A 17,730-nucleotide genomic window follows, 5' to 3' on the forward strand; every position below is an offset into this window, starting at 1 on the left:
ATCTGCAACTAAACCAAAGAAGAAAAACACTTGCCTCTTTCGACATTTATCATTTTTCTTCAAAAAAAACTTACAGTGCATACCTGTGCGAAAATGAACAGTAAGATTACCAGCAGCGAGTATGGTCAGAGCTCTAACCGAAGCAGTATGCATTTTGTTTAGGAAGCCCATCAATGCCCAGAGAAAGAACGGGAGCAAGAAATAGAAGAAACCCAAAAACATTCTCCCTGTTTCAAATCACAGAGCAAGTGCAGCTGAGAGTGATAAAAAACAACACTGGCTTCAACGAACGGTGCTTTCGAAATATCCCAAAGCAAAATAAATTCCTTTTTGACATCCGGAAGTAGCTCATAATGCCAGCCACATGAGTAAACTGACTCAAGGCAAACTCAACCATAATGCAAACGTGAGTTAAAAGACCAAAGTGATTAACATGGCGTGGAAAATAAGAAACCCATATGCTGTCATCGAATATGCCTTGTCATCAAGGACAAAATAGAAAAGTCAACAAACTCCCCCTTTGTCCTTGATGGCAAAAACATAACCACCATTGAACAGAGGGATAGAATTATATCAACCATATCGTGTAATCCAGAACCAGAAGCACTTCTGACATGCTGAAATAGATTAACGTACAAGTGCAAACTATATTGCCAAAAGAACTGGAAATCAAACTAATTACCAAAAAATCATTGTCAGGAATCAGAATCAGGGAACCAAGATATCATTGTAACTGTGTAAATCTGAAACAATGGGAATAAGCAATAGAACCATCATGAACCAAATCATGAAAACCATCTCGTGTAGCAATAGAACCAAATCATGAAAACCATCTCATGTAGCAATAGAACCATCATAAAAACCATCTCATGTAGCAATAGAACCATCATAATAGAACCAAGATATTCTCCCCCTTTTTGTCAGCAAGGACAAAGAGGGCCTGGGTGGGAGCATGGTGAGAAGCTCCCCCATACTAAAGAAATTAAGTTGAAATAAAAGATTGAGAGTAAACTCCCAAACGATCACGCAGCCGCATGAATGTATCCTTTGGTAAAGCTTTGGTAAAAATGTCTGCAACTTGTGCCTGGGAGGACACATGAACAAGAATGATTTCATTTGCAGTCACTTGATCACGTAAAAACTGTAATTTAAGTGCAACATGTTTGGTACGGGAATGCATCATAGGATTTTTTGAAATTTGAATAGTACTGGTATTGTCACAGAATATAGTCATAGGTTTGGATATCACAACACCCAGATCTGCCAACTGATAAGACATCCAAAGCATTTGAGTACAGCAAGCTGTGGCAGCAATATACTCAGATTCAGCTGTGGACAGAGTGACACAGTCTTGCTTCTTGCTATGCCAAGAAACCAGCCGGTCACCAAGGAAGAAAGTTGCACCACTAGTACTACGTTGATCATCAATACAACCTCCCCAGTCAGCATTAGTATACCCTATCAATGTAAAATCACCATGTTTTGGATACCATAAACCAAAATCCAGAGTACCTTGGATGTATTTAAAAATTCTTGTTACTACATTTAAATGATATTGTCTAGGAGCAGACTGATAGCGTGAGACCAAACAAACCGCTTGCATTAAGTCAGGTCTAGAAGCAGTGAGATAGAGCAAGCTTCCTACCATAGACCGATATTTACTTTGATCAACAAGTGGAGAATCATCAACCTTAACCAACTTACACCCAGTTTCCATAGGTGTACCAACATGAGTACACTGGTCCATCTGAAATCTTTTTAACATCTCTTTTGCATATTTAGTTTGTGAAATGAAAAGTCCATGTTCTATTTATTTTGCCTTTCTACGAGTTATTATACCTGCATCTTTATCACCAATCACAAGTGTTTCAGTATGTCGTTTAGCAATTATCTTGGAAGGTGTTTTCTGAGGTATGTCTTCCTTAAAATTAAGAACTTCCTCTTGGTTACTTGAGCTAGTTTCATCTTCTTTGGTCATGATTGGTTCCTTTGATGTTGAGCCATTACCAATTTCTAAATTAGATTCCTCATCATCATCTTGAATCTGATTTTTCATCACATTCTGATTTTCATTGAAAACTACATTAACAGATTCAACAATTTTATTCAAGCGTTTATTAAAACACTTGTATGCTTTGCTGTTTGAAGAATAACCTAAGAAAATTCCTTCATCAGATTTAGCATGAAAGCTATCAAGATTTTCAAAATCATTCTTGATAAAACACTGACAACCAAAGATTCTAAAATGCTTGACAGATGCTGTTTTTCCATACCATAGTTCATAAGGAGTGTAAGTTGTTCTTATTCTGATTTGTACTCTGTTTAAAATATATACAGCTGTATGAACAGCTTCTTTCCAATGTTTATCAGACAGATTAGATTCATTAAGCATAGTTCTTGCCATTTCTTTTACAGTTCTGTTTTTTCTTTCAACTACCCCATTTTGTTGGGGAGTCCGAGCAGCAGAATACTGTCTTTTAATGCCATGATTTTCGCAATACTCAACAAAATCTTGAGAAGTGAATTCACCTCCCTTATCTGATCTTAAGCATTTTAGTTTCAAATCAGACTCTTTTTCAACCATTTTTCTAAATATTTTAAACCTAACAAAAGCCTCTGACTTATGCTTGAGAAAAGTTACCCATACCATTCTGGAGTAGTCATCTACGAACAACATAAAATATTTTTCACCATTCAGTGACTGTGTTTTCGTAGGACCACACAAATCTGTGTGAACTAATTCTAGTGGCCTTGAGGATAGAAACTCCTTAGATTTGAAAGATGACTTAGTTTGTTTGCCTTTTACACATTCACTGCAAACAGAGTTTGTAGGTCTATTGATTAGAGGTAGACCTCGAACATTTTTATTTTTGCTGATTCTGACCATATTATCGAAATTAACATGACCAAATCTCCTATGCCATAACCAATTTTCATCTATACAACTCATAAGACACATGCCTGCACTTTGTTCTTGATATTTGGAGTCTGATAAATGATACAAATTTCCATGTGTTCTGAAACCATTTGCAATTATTTTCCCTGACTTTTCTTTAATCACACATCGGTAAGAATTAAACACAACTTGACAACCACTATCACAAATCTGATTAATGCTTAGCAAGTTATACTTTAATCCTTCAACATAATAGACATCATTTATAGGAGTGTCTTTGTTTATCATGACTGTTCCCATTCCAGTAATGTATAGACCTGCATTATCACCAAATTTAACAAAACCTCCTGGATGACTTTCTAAGGCTGAAAACTTGTTTTGTCTCCTGTCATATGATGAGAACATCCACTATCCAAAACCCAAATAGAAGAATTGGTAGATATTAGAGCTGTTTGAACAAGCATAGATTGTTCAAGTTTTGGTCTCCACATTTTTGCAGGTTTTTGTAACTTTTTACAGTACTTAGAAGTGTGACCATATTGATAACATGTAAAACATCTTATGTCTCTGACAAAACCAAAAGACTGTTTATGACCAAAAATAGAAGCTCTAGCAAATCTGCAAGTATTTACTTTGTGCCCAAACAGATTACAAAAATGACAATAGCCATGGAAAAATCTGTTATTTGAAAACTGATTTTTATTTGCTATTACAGAATTCTGCTGTGACGTTTCTCCTTTTTCAGTAGAATGTTGTTGTTTTTCAAGAGTGTATACTTGTTTTTGTAGAGTACTAATTTCTTGTTCTTTTCTTTCAATAAGACTTCTTTGAGTTTCAATAACCTTGTTTGCATTTACTATATCAAGTTGTAAGATCTGATTGGAATCTTCATAAGAAATTACAAGTTTCTTAAATCTTTTTACTTCTTGAAGAGCACAAAGAAGTTCTTCTTCGAGATTTACATCTTCTATTTCAACTTCAGAATCTGATTCAGTTTTTACTGCATCTGGGTTTTCAAATTCAACTTTGGTCATGAATAGTGTTTCACAACCATCAACATTTGACTCATCAGATTCGTCTTCAGTCTCTTCTTTTGACATAAGACTCTTCTTTTTAAAATTGTTCAACCTTTTATTAGGATTCCAAGGTTTTTTAAACGATTTTTCAGATTTATCCTCATCTTTACTTAGATCTAAATACGGACATTTTGCTGCAAAGTGACCAGTTTTACCACAGCCAAAACATTTAAACTTTCCTTGAAACTTCTTCCTAAGTTTCCTAACCAATAAAGTTTCAAAAACATTAGATAATTCAGACTCACTCTCTTCCTGTTTCTCAATTTTAAAAGCTGTTTCCTTAGAGGTAGAAGGGGTATTACCAATTCTCATCTCGTAAGCAGTAAGAGTACTTTGAAGCTGATGCACAGTCATTTTAGAGAAATTTTTCTTCTCTTCAAGGGCAGATATTTTAGTTTCAAATTTTGGTAGTAATGTTCTAATTACTTTTGCAACCACATCATGTTCATCAATTTCTTCACCAAGACCTTTTCGAGCATTTACAACTTCATCAATACGAAGAAAATAACTTGCCACTGTCTCATCATTATTCATTTTCAAATCATCAAACTGAGTTTTTAACGTAATCAATTTTGATTCTTTAACCTTTTCATTACCTTGATAAATAGATTCAAGATTTTTCCATACCTCATTAGCTGATTTGAAGTACATTACTTTAACAAATACTTCTTTTGATAACCCACAAAGAATTGCAAAGCGAGCTCTCTTATCCAGTTCATATTTCGTCCTTTCATCTGCATCAGTAGGTACAATAGATGGTACATCATACTTGTTAGAAACAACTTCCCACATTCTGACATCCAGAGAATGAATAAATGCTTCCATTCTAACTTGCCAAAAAATGTAATCTATGCCATCAAATAAAGGAGCTCTAGTGAGCGAGGCACCTTCAGCTTGTGACATGATAACTTCCAAAATAACCAGGATCAATCCTAGGACAAACCTATGAGGACCCTATGCTCTGATACCAATTGTTGGAAGTAACGAGTACTATGAGAGGGGGAGGGGGTGAATCAGAGTACACTAAATCATTTAACTTAAAAGAAAAGTTCTAAGATGGCCACAAAAACTGAAAACTATGAGTCCATTTGAAAAGCTTGCATCAACATGTGACTGAGAAAGAAACTTAAGGAAACATGAAATTAGTGTATCAGAGCACTAAACATAATTGAGAAGCCAACACAATGACACAGTTTTTTTGTGCTGAGTGAAAACCCTCGAAATCCAACTAGATTTCATTATAGGGAAAAAACACTCCAATCATTTTATTAATTTTAACCACCAACCAATACATCCAATTTAGCAGCCCTGCTGCAAGGAGCTTCAACCTCTACCCTTTTCAATAGTTTCTGAGTGGATTCATGATGACATATTTCAATCTATTATGAAATTGTTGTATCATGAATCTTTATTACAACACAAAAGTATGATATTCAGTGAGTTTGCCAACAACAGAGATCTCAAAATATACTTTTCTTTTCTTTTCCTCAAAAACAATACATAGCCGCTTCTCCTTCATTTACATATATATATCCCTAACTTTTGAAAGAGACACATACATGTAGATGTACTCAAAACAGAATCAGACAGTTACCAAAAACTGATTTTGATTTCATTTTACAGACCACAACCCATGTAGGGTTTTTAATATCCATTTCTCAATAATGCTTATCCAACTGATAAGATCTTCTAAAGAAACCCTCGTATAGGGTAACCAACTGAACAGTCATTAAAACTGGTTTAGTAAATCTCAAAAATGATTTCTGAAAAAATCTTGTAAAAACCCTTGATATAAACATAGTAACAAACCCATAAAGGGTTAACAAGAATCTTCAACATAATTTCACTAATTACCTTTGAAACTCCAACAAACCCTTACCGATTTGATAAACAATAAATAACAGTTACTTTTACAATGCCGGAAGATAAGGGAAGAACAAATAGTTATCTGCAACTAAACCAAAGAAGAAAAACACTTGCCTCTTTCGACATTTATCATTTTTCTTCAAAAAAAACTTACAGTGCATACCTGTGCGAAAACGAACAGTAAGATTACCAGCAGCGAGTATGGTCAGAGCTCTAACCGAAGCAGTATGCATTTTGTTTAGGAAGCCCATCAATGCCCAGAGAAAGAACGGGAGCAAGAAATAGAAGAAACCCAAAAACATTCTCCCTGTTTCAAATCACAGAGCAAGTGCAGCTGAGAGTGATAAAAAACAACACTGGCTTCAACGAACGGTGCTTTCGAAATATCCCAAAGCAAAATAAATTCCTTTTTGACATCCGGAAGTAGCTCATAATGCCAGCCACGTGAGTAAACTGACTCAAGGCAAACTCAACCATAATGCAAACGTGAGTTAAAAGACCGAAGTGATTAACATGGCGTGGAAAATAAGAAACCCATATGTTGTCATCGAATATGCCTTGTCATCAAGGACAAAATAGAAAAGTCAACATTTGGATGGTGGACCAACTCCCTTGCATCCATCCAAAATGTTTCAATAAATATCTAACATAGAGCCTACTACCACCTTGCAATTTAGGGCATCAAACAAATTAGAAAGGAAGATTATTAAGTTAATTGAACTTTCTGAAGAGATTAAAATAAAGAATCTTAATTAAATTCAGCCTCTGTCAGTGATTGAGAGAGAGAGCTGGGATGTCTGGATAACCTAAGAATTTAATATCAGATCATAAGCTTTCCTTTTAAACCTAGATGAAATATAGGGAATACAGTAAGCTGAGTTTAAATAATACAGTTTTTTACTTGCTGGTGATTTAGCAATGAATAAATTAGTATAATAAAGAGAATAAACTCTACAAAACCAATAGAACATCCTACCAGTAGTATGAACAACCACAAAAATTGTCAATTGATCATCTCAGTAATCTTCTCCATGCAGAGGCTCCTTTGCAATAGTTACCATTACTATAATTGTTGTGTTTAATCTTTATTTTTTGTTATGACTCCATCATCTTATTTAAACAAAGGTTTGATGGACTATAGTATTGCTCACGTTAAAATCATCACGTCAGAATTATATGAGTAGTATATTTGTGAATGGGTAGATACGTGTTACTGTAGTCTTCTTAAGCAATTGAAGGATATCACGAATATTACCGCATAATTTTCAGCTGAGAGTTTGGAAGGTGCGTGCAGTTTGATCTAACTACAAGTCAAGCTCACGCTTTAATTATATATCTAACAACAAACTCAACTACACTTCTTTATTTTACCGATACCTCATTTCATATACAACTGTGAAATTGGAAAGCTAGGTTGAAATGTTCTCTATTTGGATTCAACTTTTTAGATTGATTTGGAGTGCGATGTAGCTGTAATTTGTCTAGTTTAGATACTTCAATTTCCTAGACAGACAAATCCATGAAAGACTTCATTTTGTTGTTTCTATAAGGCTGCTGAGTTTTAATGTTGGTACAAGAGAACATGTTTGTTGATTCTATGAAGAGAGAATAATTATGGGGATACGATTGGTTTTGTGTTATATTCATATCAGATGATATCTAGTGAAAAATTGTTTGTACAAATAAATTTAATAGTTGTCGGTATGAGTTTTTTACAGTTCTTACATGAAATTTAGAGCAAATACGATCTGGACTTCATTCAACGTTGGATTACTTGCCACTGATGGTGAAAGATGCAAATAATGCCCTTGATGGATTATCAGATTATTTTGAGATTATTTTTGAGATTATTTTGTTTCTCCATATTCTCATCCATCATCCAGTTAAACTGAGTGTGATGCATAGGATTTATGAGCTAATATCTAGTCTTAATAGAGTAGTTCCCATCAATAGAATTAGCCCACTCTAGTTTGTCATTAGAGTCCATTCTAAAAAGTATAAGTTATTAAGAATCCTCAGAAGTTCCTCTACTGTAGTCTTTAATGGAGGATCAAAATAAATGATTGAATATCCACGTAGGCGGGGAAGAATCAGGATCCCAATAATTTTCAATAAAGATCCCTAATCTGTTTACCAGATCCATCTCAATCGTCGAGAAGATTGGGTGGTACTCTAATGGGGTAACAGATGACCAAGGGTCCTTCCAAAATCCAATACTCCTACCATTACAACTAACACCTTTTTGAAGCATCGACTTAGTTTTAAGCAGATTGTTCCAACTGTGGGAGCCCTAGGGAAGAGCATCAATAGAAAGAAAGGAATTGTTATGAAGGTATTTTTTTTTCATCACATTCAACCAATCAGATTGTTTAGAAATGAATCTCCATCCAATTTTAGCGAGGAGGGTGTATTAAAAGATCAAGAATCTTTAACACCAAGGCCTCTAAATTCCTTGTTAGACCAGACAATTTCCCAAACCAACAAACAATTTCTATTTTTGGTTCCATGCCAGACCAAAGAAACCTTCTTCTTCACCCAGGAGATAGGGATGTGGAATAGGGAGAGGAGGTACACCGACGTAATTTTAAGAGAAGCTTTTAGAAGTTAAGTTTACTATCACTGCTTAGAAGAGCACCTTTCTAGTCCGCTAGCTTCTTTAAGAATCTTTCAAGAAGGCCTGACCAAATAGAGTTGTTCATTTTCCCAATGGTAGGTGGTAAACCTAGGTATGAAGAGGGAGACAAGCAATCTGACAATTCAAGATCTTGACAATACAATAAGAGGAACATTCATGAAAAAAAAGAATACTCCTATCCAAATTGATTTTTTGCCCTGAAGTTGTAGAGTACTCAGACAAGAGAGAGATCCACCCTTACGCTTCTGCCATCATGGTCAAACCAAGCAGAAGGGTATCATCAATGAATTGTCGATGTGAAATCACCAGGGGTGAAGAAGATGGTTTAACAAATCTTATCGTTTCATGTTGTTCAAATACATAAATATTGGTGTGGAAGATAAAAAACAAAAAAAAAAACAGAGATGAGATGGAAAACATTTATTTACATAAGAACGAAAGACAATAAATTCTTTATAACAATGTTTCTATCTCTCAACATGCTAGAAATGAAGGTACTAAGTTCTTTTTTTATTTGTTACATGTCACAAATTTGGAACATTATTTTGAATGATTAAATTGAGCAAGTTTTCTACTACCAATATGAAGGGTAATCTAGGATAGAATAAAATTGTGTGTTCACCCTCCAGATTACAAATTCACAATTTTTTGGAAGTGTAGATTATTTAATGATTAGTCTCATTTCATAAATTGTGAATATTCATCTTTATTTTAGAATAAAAAAATTAATTAGTCATGAGAAATGAAAGGATATATTCAATTAGATTTGTTTGAAGTTATGAAGCTACATTATAAAGCTTGAATAGAAAGTGGAATTCTTCCCTACCTATTGAAAAAATGACAACTTTATTGGCATAAACAATGTCTCTCTTGGGTTCATCCCCTAGTGTGTTGGTTGTGTGGTGGTGCTGTTTATTGGAACTTTAAAATATAAATAAACTCATTGTTAATTTATAAGTAGGAGGTATTTTCTACAACAAGTCAAACTATGATATTGCTATCAGGGTTTAACTGTGTAGTTTTTGAGTCAAACTCATTGACCCAAGTTTAATGAGTAGTGGTTCACAAGAACCCATCTCTCATGAGAATGAATGGTCCACTTAGCACTCATTGCATCTAGGAGATGCTCACAGGGGTGAAGCATTGAGACTTCCCGGGAGGTCACCCATCCTAGTACTACTCCAACTCAAGCGTGCTTAACCACAGAGTTCCCTCCAAGGTTAAAACGACTTAGCTTGCAACCCCATTTGCAAAACCTTCAACAAGTGTTGAACCCTACACAGTTGACTCAAAACCTACACAATTGAACCCTGATAGCAATATCATAGTCATCATTACTCATTTAGAGAGTGGAAAGAGATCAATAGTAAGATCCTTTTAGAAATAAGTTTGGATGAAGAGAGATTTCAATCATGTTGGAAGTATCAAATCAATGGGTTGTATTCTCAAGGATAGCCTACCAAGGTAATAGAAATAAGAGGATTACCCTTCGGCACAATATAATTAGGTAAAGATGAAAGGGTCTAAAAGCCCCGCTCTTTCATGTGGCTAATAGAGTTGATTCTTCAATCAATTATGGAGACTTATAGCTAATATTTATAAGATCATTAACCTAGAATTAAATATTTAATCAATTTTAAAAATAAATATTCTTTATTATATCCTATGATGTTTCATTTTGGAGGAATTAACAAAATATTGTTATATAATATTTTACTTTCTAAAAATAAATGAGCAACATATACATTTTAATCAATTTCTGAATAAGTTCAAGTTAAACATGTAGTTATAAAAAAATATTAAAAATCTTATAGCAAGTTAAAGTTGAATAATAGACTAAAACTGAAAAATATAATTTATATATTATTTTTTAAAATTAATTTAAACTAAATCTTTTTTAAATTATACTCCTAAACATATGAATTTTTTAATGACATTATAAAATACCTCCCTCACCGCCTCCCCCTTCCCCCCCCTTCTCTCTCTCTCTCTCTCTCTCTCTCTCTCTCTCTCTCTCTCTCTCACTCTCTCTCTCTCTCTCTCTCTCACACACACACACACACACACACACACACACACACACACACACACACACACACACACATGTATATATATCTGTGTGTGTGTGTACATGAATGTAAGTATGTACGTATGTATGTATGCATGCATGCATGCATATGCATACATGTGTGTGTGCGTGTACATGCACACATATGAATACATATATACATATAGCATTAATGACTTCAGCACACACTAGCCACGAATGTTATCATGGATTCTTCTATGTTTGTTCTTATGAGTGACTTTTCATGATTTTAAAAAATTGTATATATATTTAAGAAATGAAGAGACTTGAAAAATGAATTTTAATTTTCTCTTTCTCACACACACACACCAATTTAGAAACATTTAAATTTAAATTTTTTAAAGTTGAGTTATTTTAAATTTATAAAAATATATTTTTAAGTTTTGTTCTATTAATTTTTTATTATTGGAGATTGAAGCTATTTTTTATCGTGTATGTTGTAAGAAAATTATGCATGTTACCTAGAGTGGCCTTACATATTAATATTTAGACTTTACAAGTTTGATTTTCTCTATTTTATCATTTTTGGAAGCTGGAAATTAATGGTTGATCCACATGAACCTATAGTTTCTTCTAAGATCTATTTCAAATAAGTCATAAGTTTAGTTTTTATATTAATCATTACATTCTGGAAGCTAATGAAAATAAATATTCTTCATGATCTAGTTTAATTATTATTATTTTTTAGAGAAAGAAAAGCTAATCATTTCCAAATCAATGGATTCCTTTCTTGAAGTAAGGAAATTTGAAATGGTACATATTTTTAATTTTGAATCTATGTCTAAGGATTTAGATTATTTGTAGACACATTCTCATCTATAATATCATGGGGACTAGGTTATATGACGATGTTAGACAACTGTACTCATAGAGATTGGATAATTAGATGTGATGTGGACATTACCTACTTGCCAATGGGCTATTTTTTGTTTTATTTATTAATTCTTTTGATTGTTTTCACATTTTGGAAAGAGGTCCTTATTTTTGAAAGCATGTTTTTCTTTCCAAAAACCTTGGCATCTATATTTTATCTCAATTTTAGAACTTCCTTCCAAGGTCAATGTTTGGATTTGTATATTTTCTCTGCCACTAATTTGTTGAAAAGATGAATTCCTAAAACTTTTGGTTGAGTCATTAGGTTCCTATTTAGAAACTTTTCATGTTGCTTGGGGGAAAATATACTCTATTTATGCGTGAACTTGTGTTGAACTAGATTTAAGTAATCTTTTGTCAGAAGATCTTAATATCCATGTCAGATTTTTTGTTTTGCATCCAAACTTGGATTATGAAGCCATTCCTTTTAGATGTAGGTAACGCCATTCTTTTGGATATCTCTTTTGAGACAATCCCCATCATAAATCATAGAATTTTTCTAAATAAATTTCATTATAGGAGAAGAAGGATAAATGATGACTAGAATAAGATAATCAAGAGTTTATTGATGATCATTTTAATGCTAATAGCTTCACCATGGATTGTAACAAAGGTAACTTAGATTGAAATCTTCTATATCCCTAAGGAGGAAAAGTTGGTAGCCAAACTCAAAATAAGTTTACTATTATGGGAGAAATAACCAACAAATTTTAGGATGATCAAGATGCAAATTAGGAAAGGATGATAGAAAGTCAGCTGAATGAAATTAATTTAGGATCTAGAATTTTATGGTAGAATAAAAGGTGCTAACTTTTTCAATGGAAAACAAGATTGTACAACATGAGTTCCCCACCTTCCAAGGATTGTTTTATATGTTCATCATGCCATTATTAATTTCCACCATGATCCTTTATTGTAAGGTAAGTCTATTGTTTCTTCTCTAAACTTTCTTCTCCTAGAATAAAAAACAAAATATTAAAGTGTAGGAGACTCTTCTTGACATTGATAAGCTTCAACATTTGTGTAAACCCCTATGGAGTTTGATTCAAGAAATTATTTCTATTTTTTATCCACAAGATAATTTTTGCATGAAATATTTTAAATAAAGTAAGAAAAAAATATTTCAAATTGGTCTTTGAAAATTGAAAAAAAAATTAGAAAAAAGCAAAGGAGACAAGAGGCACTCAAAGCAAGTTGTAAGATTTACCAAGATATATTTAAACATTTTTTTAATCTTCTCAATATAGTTGATTCATCCATTCCTCACCATTTCAGTCATGATTATTGCTTAGAATGTAAGAGGGCTTAGTAGAAACCTGAAAAATAAATGTTATGAGAAGATTAACTAAAGAAATTAAGTTTTTAAAGTTTATAATTTAGATTACTAGGAGCTTCTCAAAGTTTCATGTAGAAATTTTCATCAGCTAGTGGTCCTTTGTGTTCTTGGGATTCCAAATGTTTTTCTTCATAGAATTTCATAAGATCTAGGGTGGTCTTATTTAGAAGGGATTCCCACATCTAGCAATCTGAATTTATTGATGGTCAATTATTATGTTCCCTATAATCTTATAGGTATGGATAAACTCTAGGATAGCCTCCATATTCATAGAGAATCTTCTCATCAAGATTATCCTTGGATTATTTGAGGTTAATTTAATTTTGTGTTGTCCCTTAAGTTGGAAAAACAACTAGCCTTTTTATTCTCGAACAAGTTATTCTTTATTTTCTTGTTTAGAAAATTAATTGTAATGACCTTTCTTCTTGGAAAATTTGAATAATTGGGAATGATTTTATTCTAAATTTTTTTCATATATTTTAAGTTAATGGTTATTTTGGACCTTGCTAGTACTTTCAAATTTCCTCTTCCATTCTTAACCGTGTAGGTTTAGATAATTGCTTCATGCTTTACACTATGAAATATCATTTAATTTACTATTCCCCTTTTAAATTCCATATTCTTTTGGCGAAAAAAGAAAAATTAGATGAAAGGATTAGAATTTTGTTATAGGAAGGTACAAACTTAATCCTAGTACAACTGTAAATTTTTTTCTATAAATTATGCTTTGCAATATAAAAATTCAAAAAATAGAATTATTCCTCACATTGAAGTATTATATGAAAAATGATAAATATTTATCAAATTTGGTGGATACCCAATATTATATTGAGGAATAGGATGTAACAAAGGATGTCTTAAATCTGTATTATAAACTCTAGAATGAATTAGAAAAAAATGATCTTTATGAGGAGATCAAGTGGCGACAAAAATCTCATGCTAAATTGTTATATATAGGAGATATTAATTCTTCTTTCTTCCATAACTCTATTGTGACACAAAACTATTTTTATACTTGTTAAGGATACTCATTGAGAGGATTGGTCTAGGATTGAATCAATTCAATATATGCAATTATAAGTTCTTTCTCATGTTTATGAGTTGCTCAAAGCCCCTACTATTTTTTATATTGATAATATATCCCTAGACTTGTCTCCCCTCAAGATAATACCTGCCTCAATGGAATTATTTCCATGGTTAAAATAGACAAGGTTTTATGATGAAAAAAATCTAAAACTATGTGTTTTGATGATTTTTCTATCAGGTTTGTACAATATTTTTAGGATTATATCAAATAGGACATTTTGGAAGTTTCTAATAAATTGTACACATCAAAATAAGTGTTAAATCCCTTAATAACTCTTTTTTGGATATAATTACTAAACATCATAATGTTTTAAATTTCTCTAATGTTTGACCCGTAGCTCTTTAGAATACTAGGTATAACATTTTTTTTAAACTATTTTTGAGAGGTTAAATTGGTTCCTTCTATCATTTCTCTATAATAGGGTGTTTGTTAAAGGCTCCAAAATCATCAATGACATTACTATTTTTAGAAAACCATTCACTTTATGCATGCTAACAAAAAAGGTTCTATGTTTGGGAACTTGATATTTTTAAGGTTCGTAAGGCTCTCTATTAATTTTAGGAAGATATGTTACACTCATTTGGTTTTGATGAAAATTCAATTCAATGAAAATGATAAGTTGCATCTTACTATTTTCACTATGAAAGAGATCTCTTTTAGGGTGATCCTTTGTCTCCATATCACTTATCATTTTGGAAAAAGAACTAGGCAGATTTTTAAAACACCTTAAGTTTTCTATCTCTTTTTTTGGTTTTCATGTTCTAAAAGGTATATATCCACTCTCCCATCTTCTTCTTTTGGATGAAACTTATTTCATGGTAAATTCCACTCTGATGGAGCTAGTACTATTAGGAAAGATCTTGATATTTATATTAGTACATTTCGTCAACTCTTGAATAAGCAAGTCTCGAATTTTCTTTTTTCATACTAATCCATCTTCAGGAATAAATTGCTAATATTATTCATTTCTAGTTTTCTTCCCCTAAATTTATATATTTTGTTCTCTCTAGTTTTCTTGAGAAAAAATATTGGAATGTTATATTGGGTTCTATTTAACAACATAGTTTCACTAGACACACATACCTCTATTTGGTTGGCCATATAATCCTTATTAAAGCTGAGTTTCAAGATCTACCGGTGTATAAATTATTGTTCTTTCCGATCCTAAAGGCATTCTCCATTATTTGGACCATAAAATGATAATGTTTCTTTGAAAATAATATTAAAAAAAAAAGTGGAATTTGGATAATTGGGATAATATCTATTAGCCTAAAGAGAGAGGTGGCTTAGATATGTGATCTTCCCTAAATAATAGTATAGCTCTTTCTACCAATTTAAATTGTAAATTCAAGTAAATAAATATGAAGAATTATACTTCCATCTCTAGGATACTAATGTTAGATAAAGGCTCTTCAATATAAAAAAATATGAAATTGGTCAATAATATAATTAATATGGTCTTTATTAGATTGTGGGGAAGGGAGACCTTGCTCTTTTATTGAATGAAGCATGGGATTAGCATACCTCTCTTTTTGTGGAATTATCTAATCTCTTGGAAGTAAAAATTAATGTATTGAAGTTGGTTGGTTTCATGTTTTTAATATACATTTATTACATGTATTAGATTAAAACTAATCTAGAACACCAAGACATTAGGGCCTTGATCTATGTACACTAAAAAAATAATTAACTATTTAGCATATGAACTCATTTCATTTTGCATTGAGAAATCTACTTTTGGATGAAGCATTTTTCTTCTAGACAACCATCCAATTGCCTAAGTCTATGTATGTGTGCTCAATGGAAGGTTGTCCATGAATCAAACAAGATTTCTTGTGGTCATTTAATCTAAATACAAAAGAGCTCAGTTGAAATGTCAAGAAGAGATTAGGAAAAAATTGTTGATTTCATGATTATTTTCTACACATGAATTTTTTGTCACAAATATTATTTTCACAAAAAGATGGTAAAAAAAATTAGTTTCAGTATCGACTTTATAATTATAGTAAATAGAGTAGAATAATCTTTTTTCATATCTCTCATTAAACAACTACAAAATGAGTGTTGAAGATCAATCTATATTATAAAATTGTCTTTCAGAATATTTGAAAGCAGGATGTCCATATTCAAAACATTATTAACAATTATAAGAAATGTTAACTTTATATCAATTTTAAGTTTACCAAGAGAATCATCAATCTCAACCTAGCATTCCATTCCTATTATATAAGAAAAACCAAAATCAAATAAGCAAGATAGATATTCAAAGGGGCAAAAGAAAGAAACCATAGTTTCAAGCCCATGATAATATCAGCCTTGGACACATGGAACAAATTAAATACATTTCTGAACGAGTGGTAACCAGTGCACAAAACTCCACTCATGAAAAGAACCATTGAACTTACCAATTAGATTGGATTTTCTTAGAAACAGTTTCCCAGTTTTGCATAAAAATCAACTGATGGTGGCCTTTCTGGCTATCCCTCTACTCCTAAAGCTCCAAACTAGAATGGTTGAACAGCTCCCTTGCATCCATCCAAAATGTTTCAATAAATATCTAACATACAACGAATTAGAAAGAAAGATGTATTAAGTTTATTGAACTTTTTCAAGAGATTAAATTCAGCCGCTGTCAGTGATTGATAGAGAATAAACAGTAAGCTGATCTTAAATAATACAGTTCTTTGCTGGTTATTTAGCAATGAAAAAATTAATATGATAAAGAGAATAAACCTTAGTAAGAGATTAAGCAGAAAAAATCTTCTATTGATCATCTATAAGACATAACAAACATTAAAAAAAACCTTATTTTAAGCTCAGTAATCTTTTCCATGCAGGGTCTCCTTTGCAATTGTTCCGGTTAAGCTTGATTTTTTTTATGACTCCATCATCTTATTTGAAGAAAAATATGGGCAGAAGATTTAACGGACTACAATTTTGATCACGTTACAATCATCACGTCAATGTTTATCTGTGAATGGGTAGATACGTGTTACAAATGTCTTTTTAAACAATTGAAGGGTATCATGAATATTACCCACATAATTTTTAGCTGAAAGTTTGGAAGATGCGTGCAGTTTTCTCTAACTACAAGTCAAGCCCATGCTTTAACTTAACTAACAACAAATTCAACTACACTTCTTTATTTTACTAATACCTCATTTCATACACAAATGTGGAATTGGAAAGCTAAGTTTAAATGTTCTCTATTTGGTTTCAGCTTTTTATATTGATTTGGAGTGCAGTGTAGCTGTATATTGTATATTGTATATTGTATATTGTATATTGTATATTGTATATTGTATATTGTATATTGTATATTATATATTGTATATTGTATATTGTCTGGTGTTTCAATAAGGCTGCTGAATATTAATATTGCCACAGATGAACATGTGTGTTTGGCTCTGTGAAGAGAGAATAATTATATCTAGTGAAAAATTGTTTGTCCAAATTGATTTTATTGTTGTCGGTATGAATTTTCTATAGTTCTTACACAATTGAAAAGCTTATATCTGAAATCAATTGTGTATGTTTATAATTAATATTTTTGATCAGCAGAAAGAGGAAAGTTGCTCATGGATTACTGAAATGTTGATGATGGATCGTTGAGTGTAATCAGAAACACCAATCTAAAAAATAAAGACACTCTCAATTATGTAGTACTCAAAAGATTACTTCTGCAATCAACTGTATATTTTTTGATTGATGATTTGGGTCACACTCAATAACCCAAATTTAAAAAATTTAATTTATAATTATTTTGAAATTAGTTTTAGTCAAAGAATTATCAAAAAGAAAAGAAGAAACCTTTTCAAAGATCTATATGCATGATAATTCGACTTCATTCCTTTATGCCAGCCGGTCCTTGC

The 17,730-nt window shown here is 32.1% G+C and overlaps 1 protein-coding gene and 1 long non-coding RNA gene across 2 annotated transcripts; both read right to left on the reverse strand.

The window, feature by feature from the left end:
- Positions 1-3,255: 3,255 nt before the first annotated feature.
- LOC131031293 (uncharacterized) lies at positions 3,256-4,797 on the reverse strand. Its single transcript, XM_057962373.1, has 2 exons — positions 4,600-4,797; positions 3,256-4,521 (listed from the first exon to the last, which is right to left on the reverse strand). The coding sequence occupies exons 1-2, from the start codon at positions 4,795-4,797 to the stop codon at positions 3,256-3,258; spliced, it is 1,464 nt and encodes a 487-aa protein (XP_057818356.1).
- A 1,125-nt stretch (positions 4,798-5,922) lies between these two features.
- LOC131031258 (uncharacterized) lies at positions 5,923-16,818 on the reverse strand. Its single transcript, XR_009103015.1, has 3 exons — positions 16,663-16,818; positions 16,264-16,383; positions 5,923-6,145 (listed from the first exon to the last, which is right to left on the reverse strand). It is a non-coding gene; the product is annotated as an uncharacterized LOC131031258 (long non-coding RNA).
- Positions 16,819-17,730: the final 912 nt, after the last annotated feature.

This window comes from Cryptomeria japonica, chromosome 8 (assembly GCF_030272615.1).
Source record: "Cryptomeria japonica chromosome 8, Sugi_1.0, whole genome shotgun sequence".
Lineage (NCBI taxonomy): Eukaryota > Viridiplantae > Streptophyta > Pinopsida > Cupressales > Cupressaceae > Cryptomeria > Cryptomeria japonica.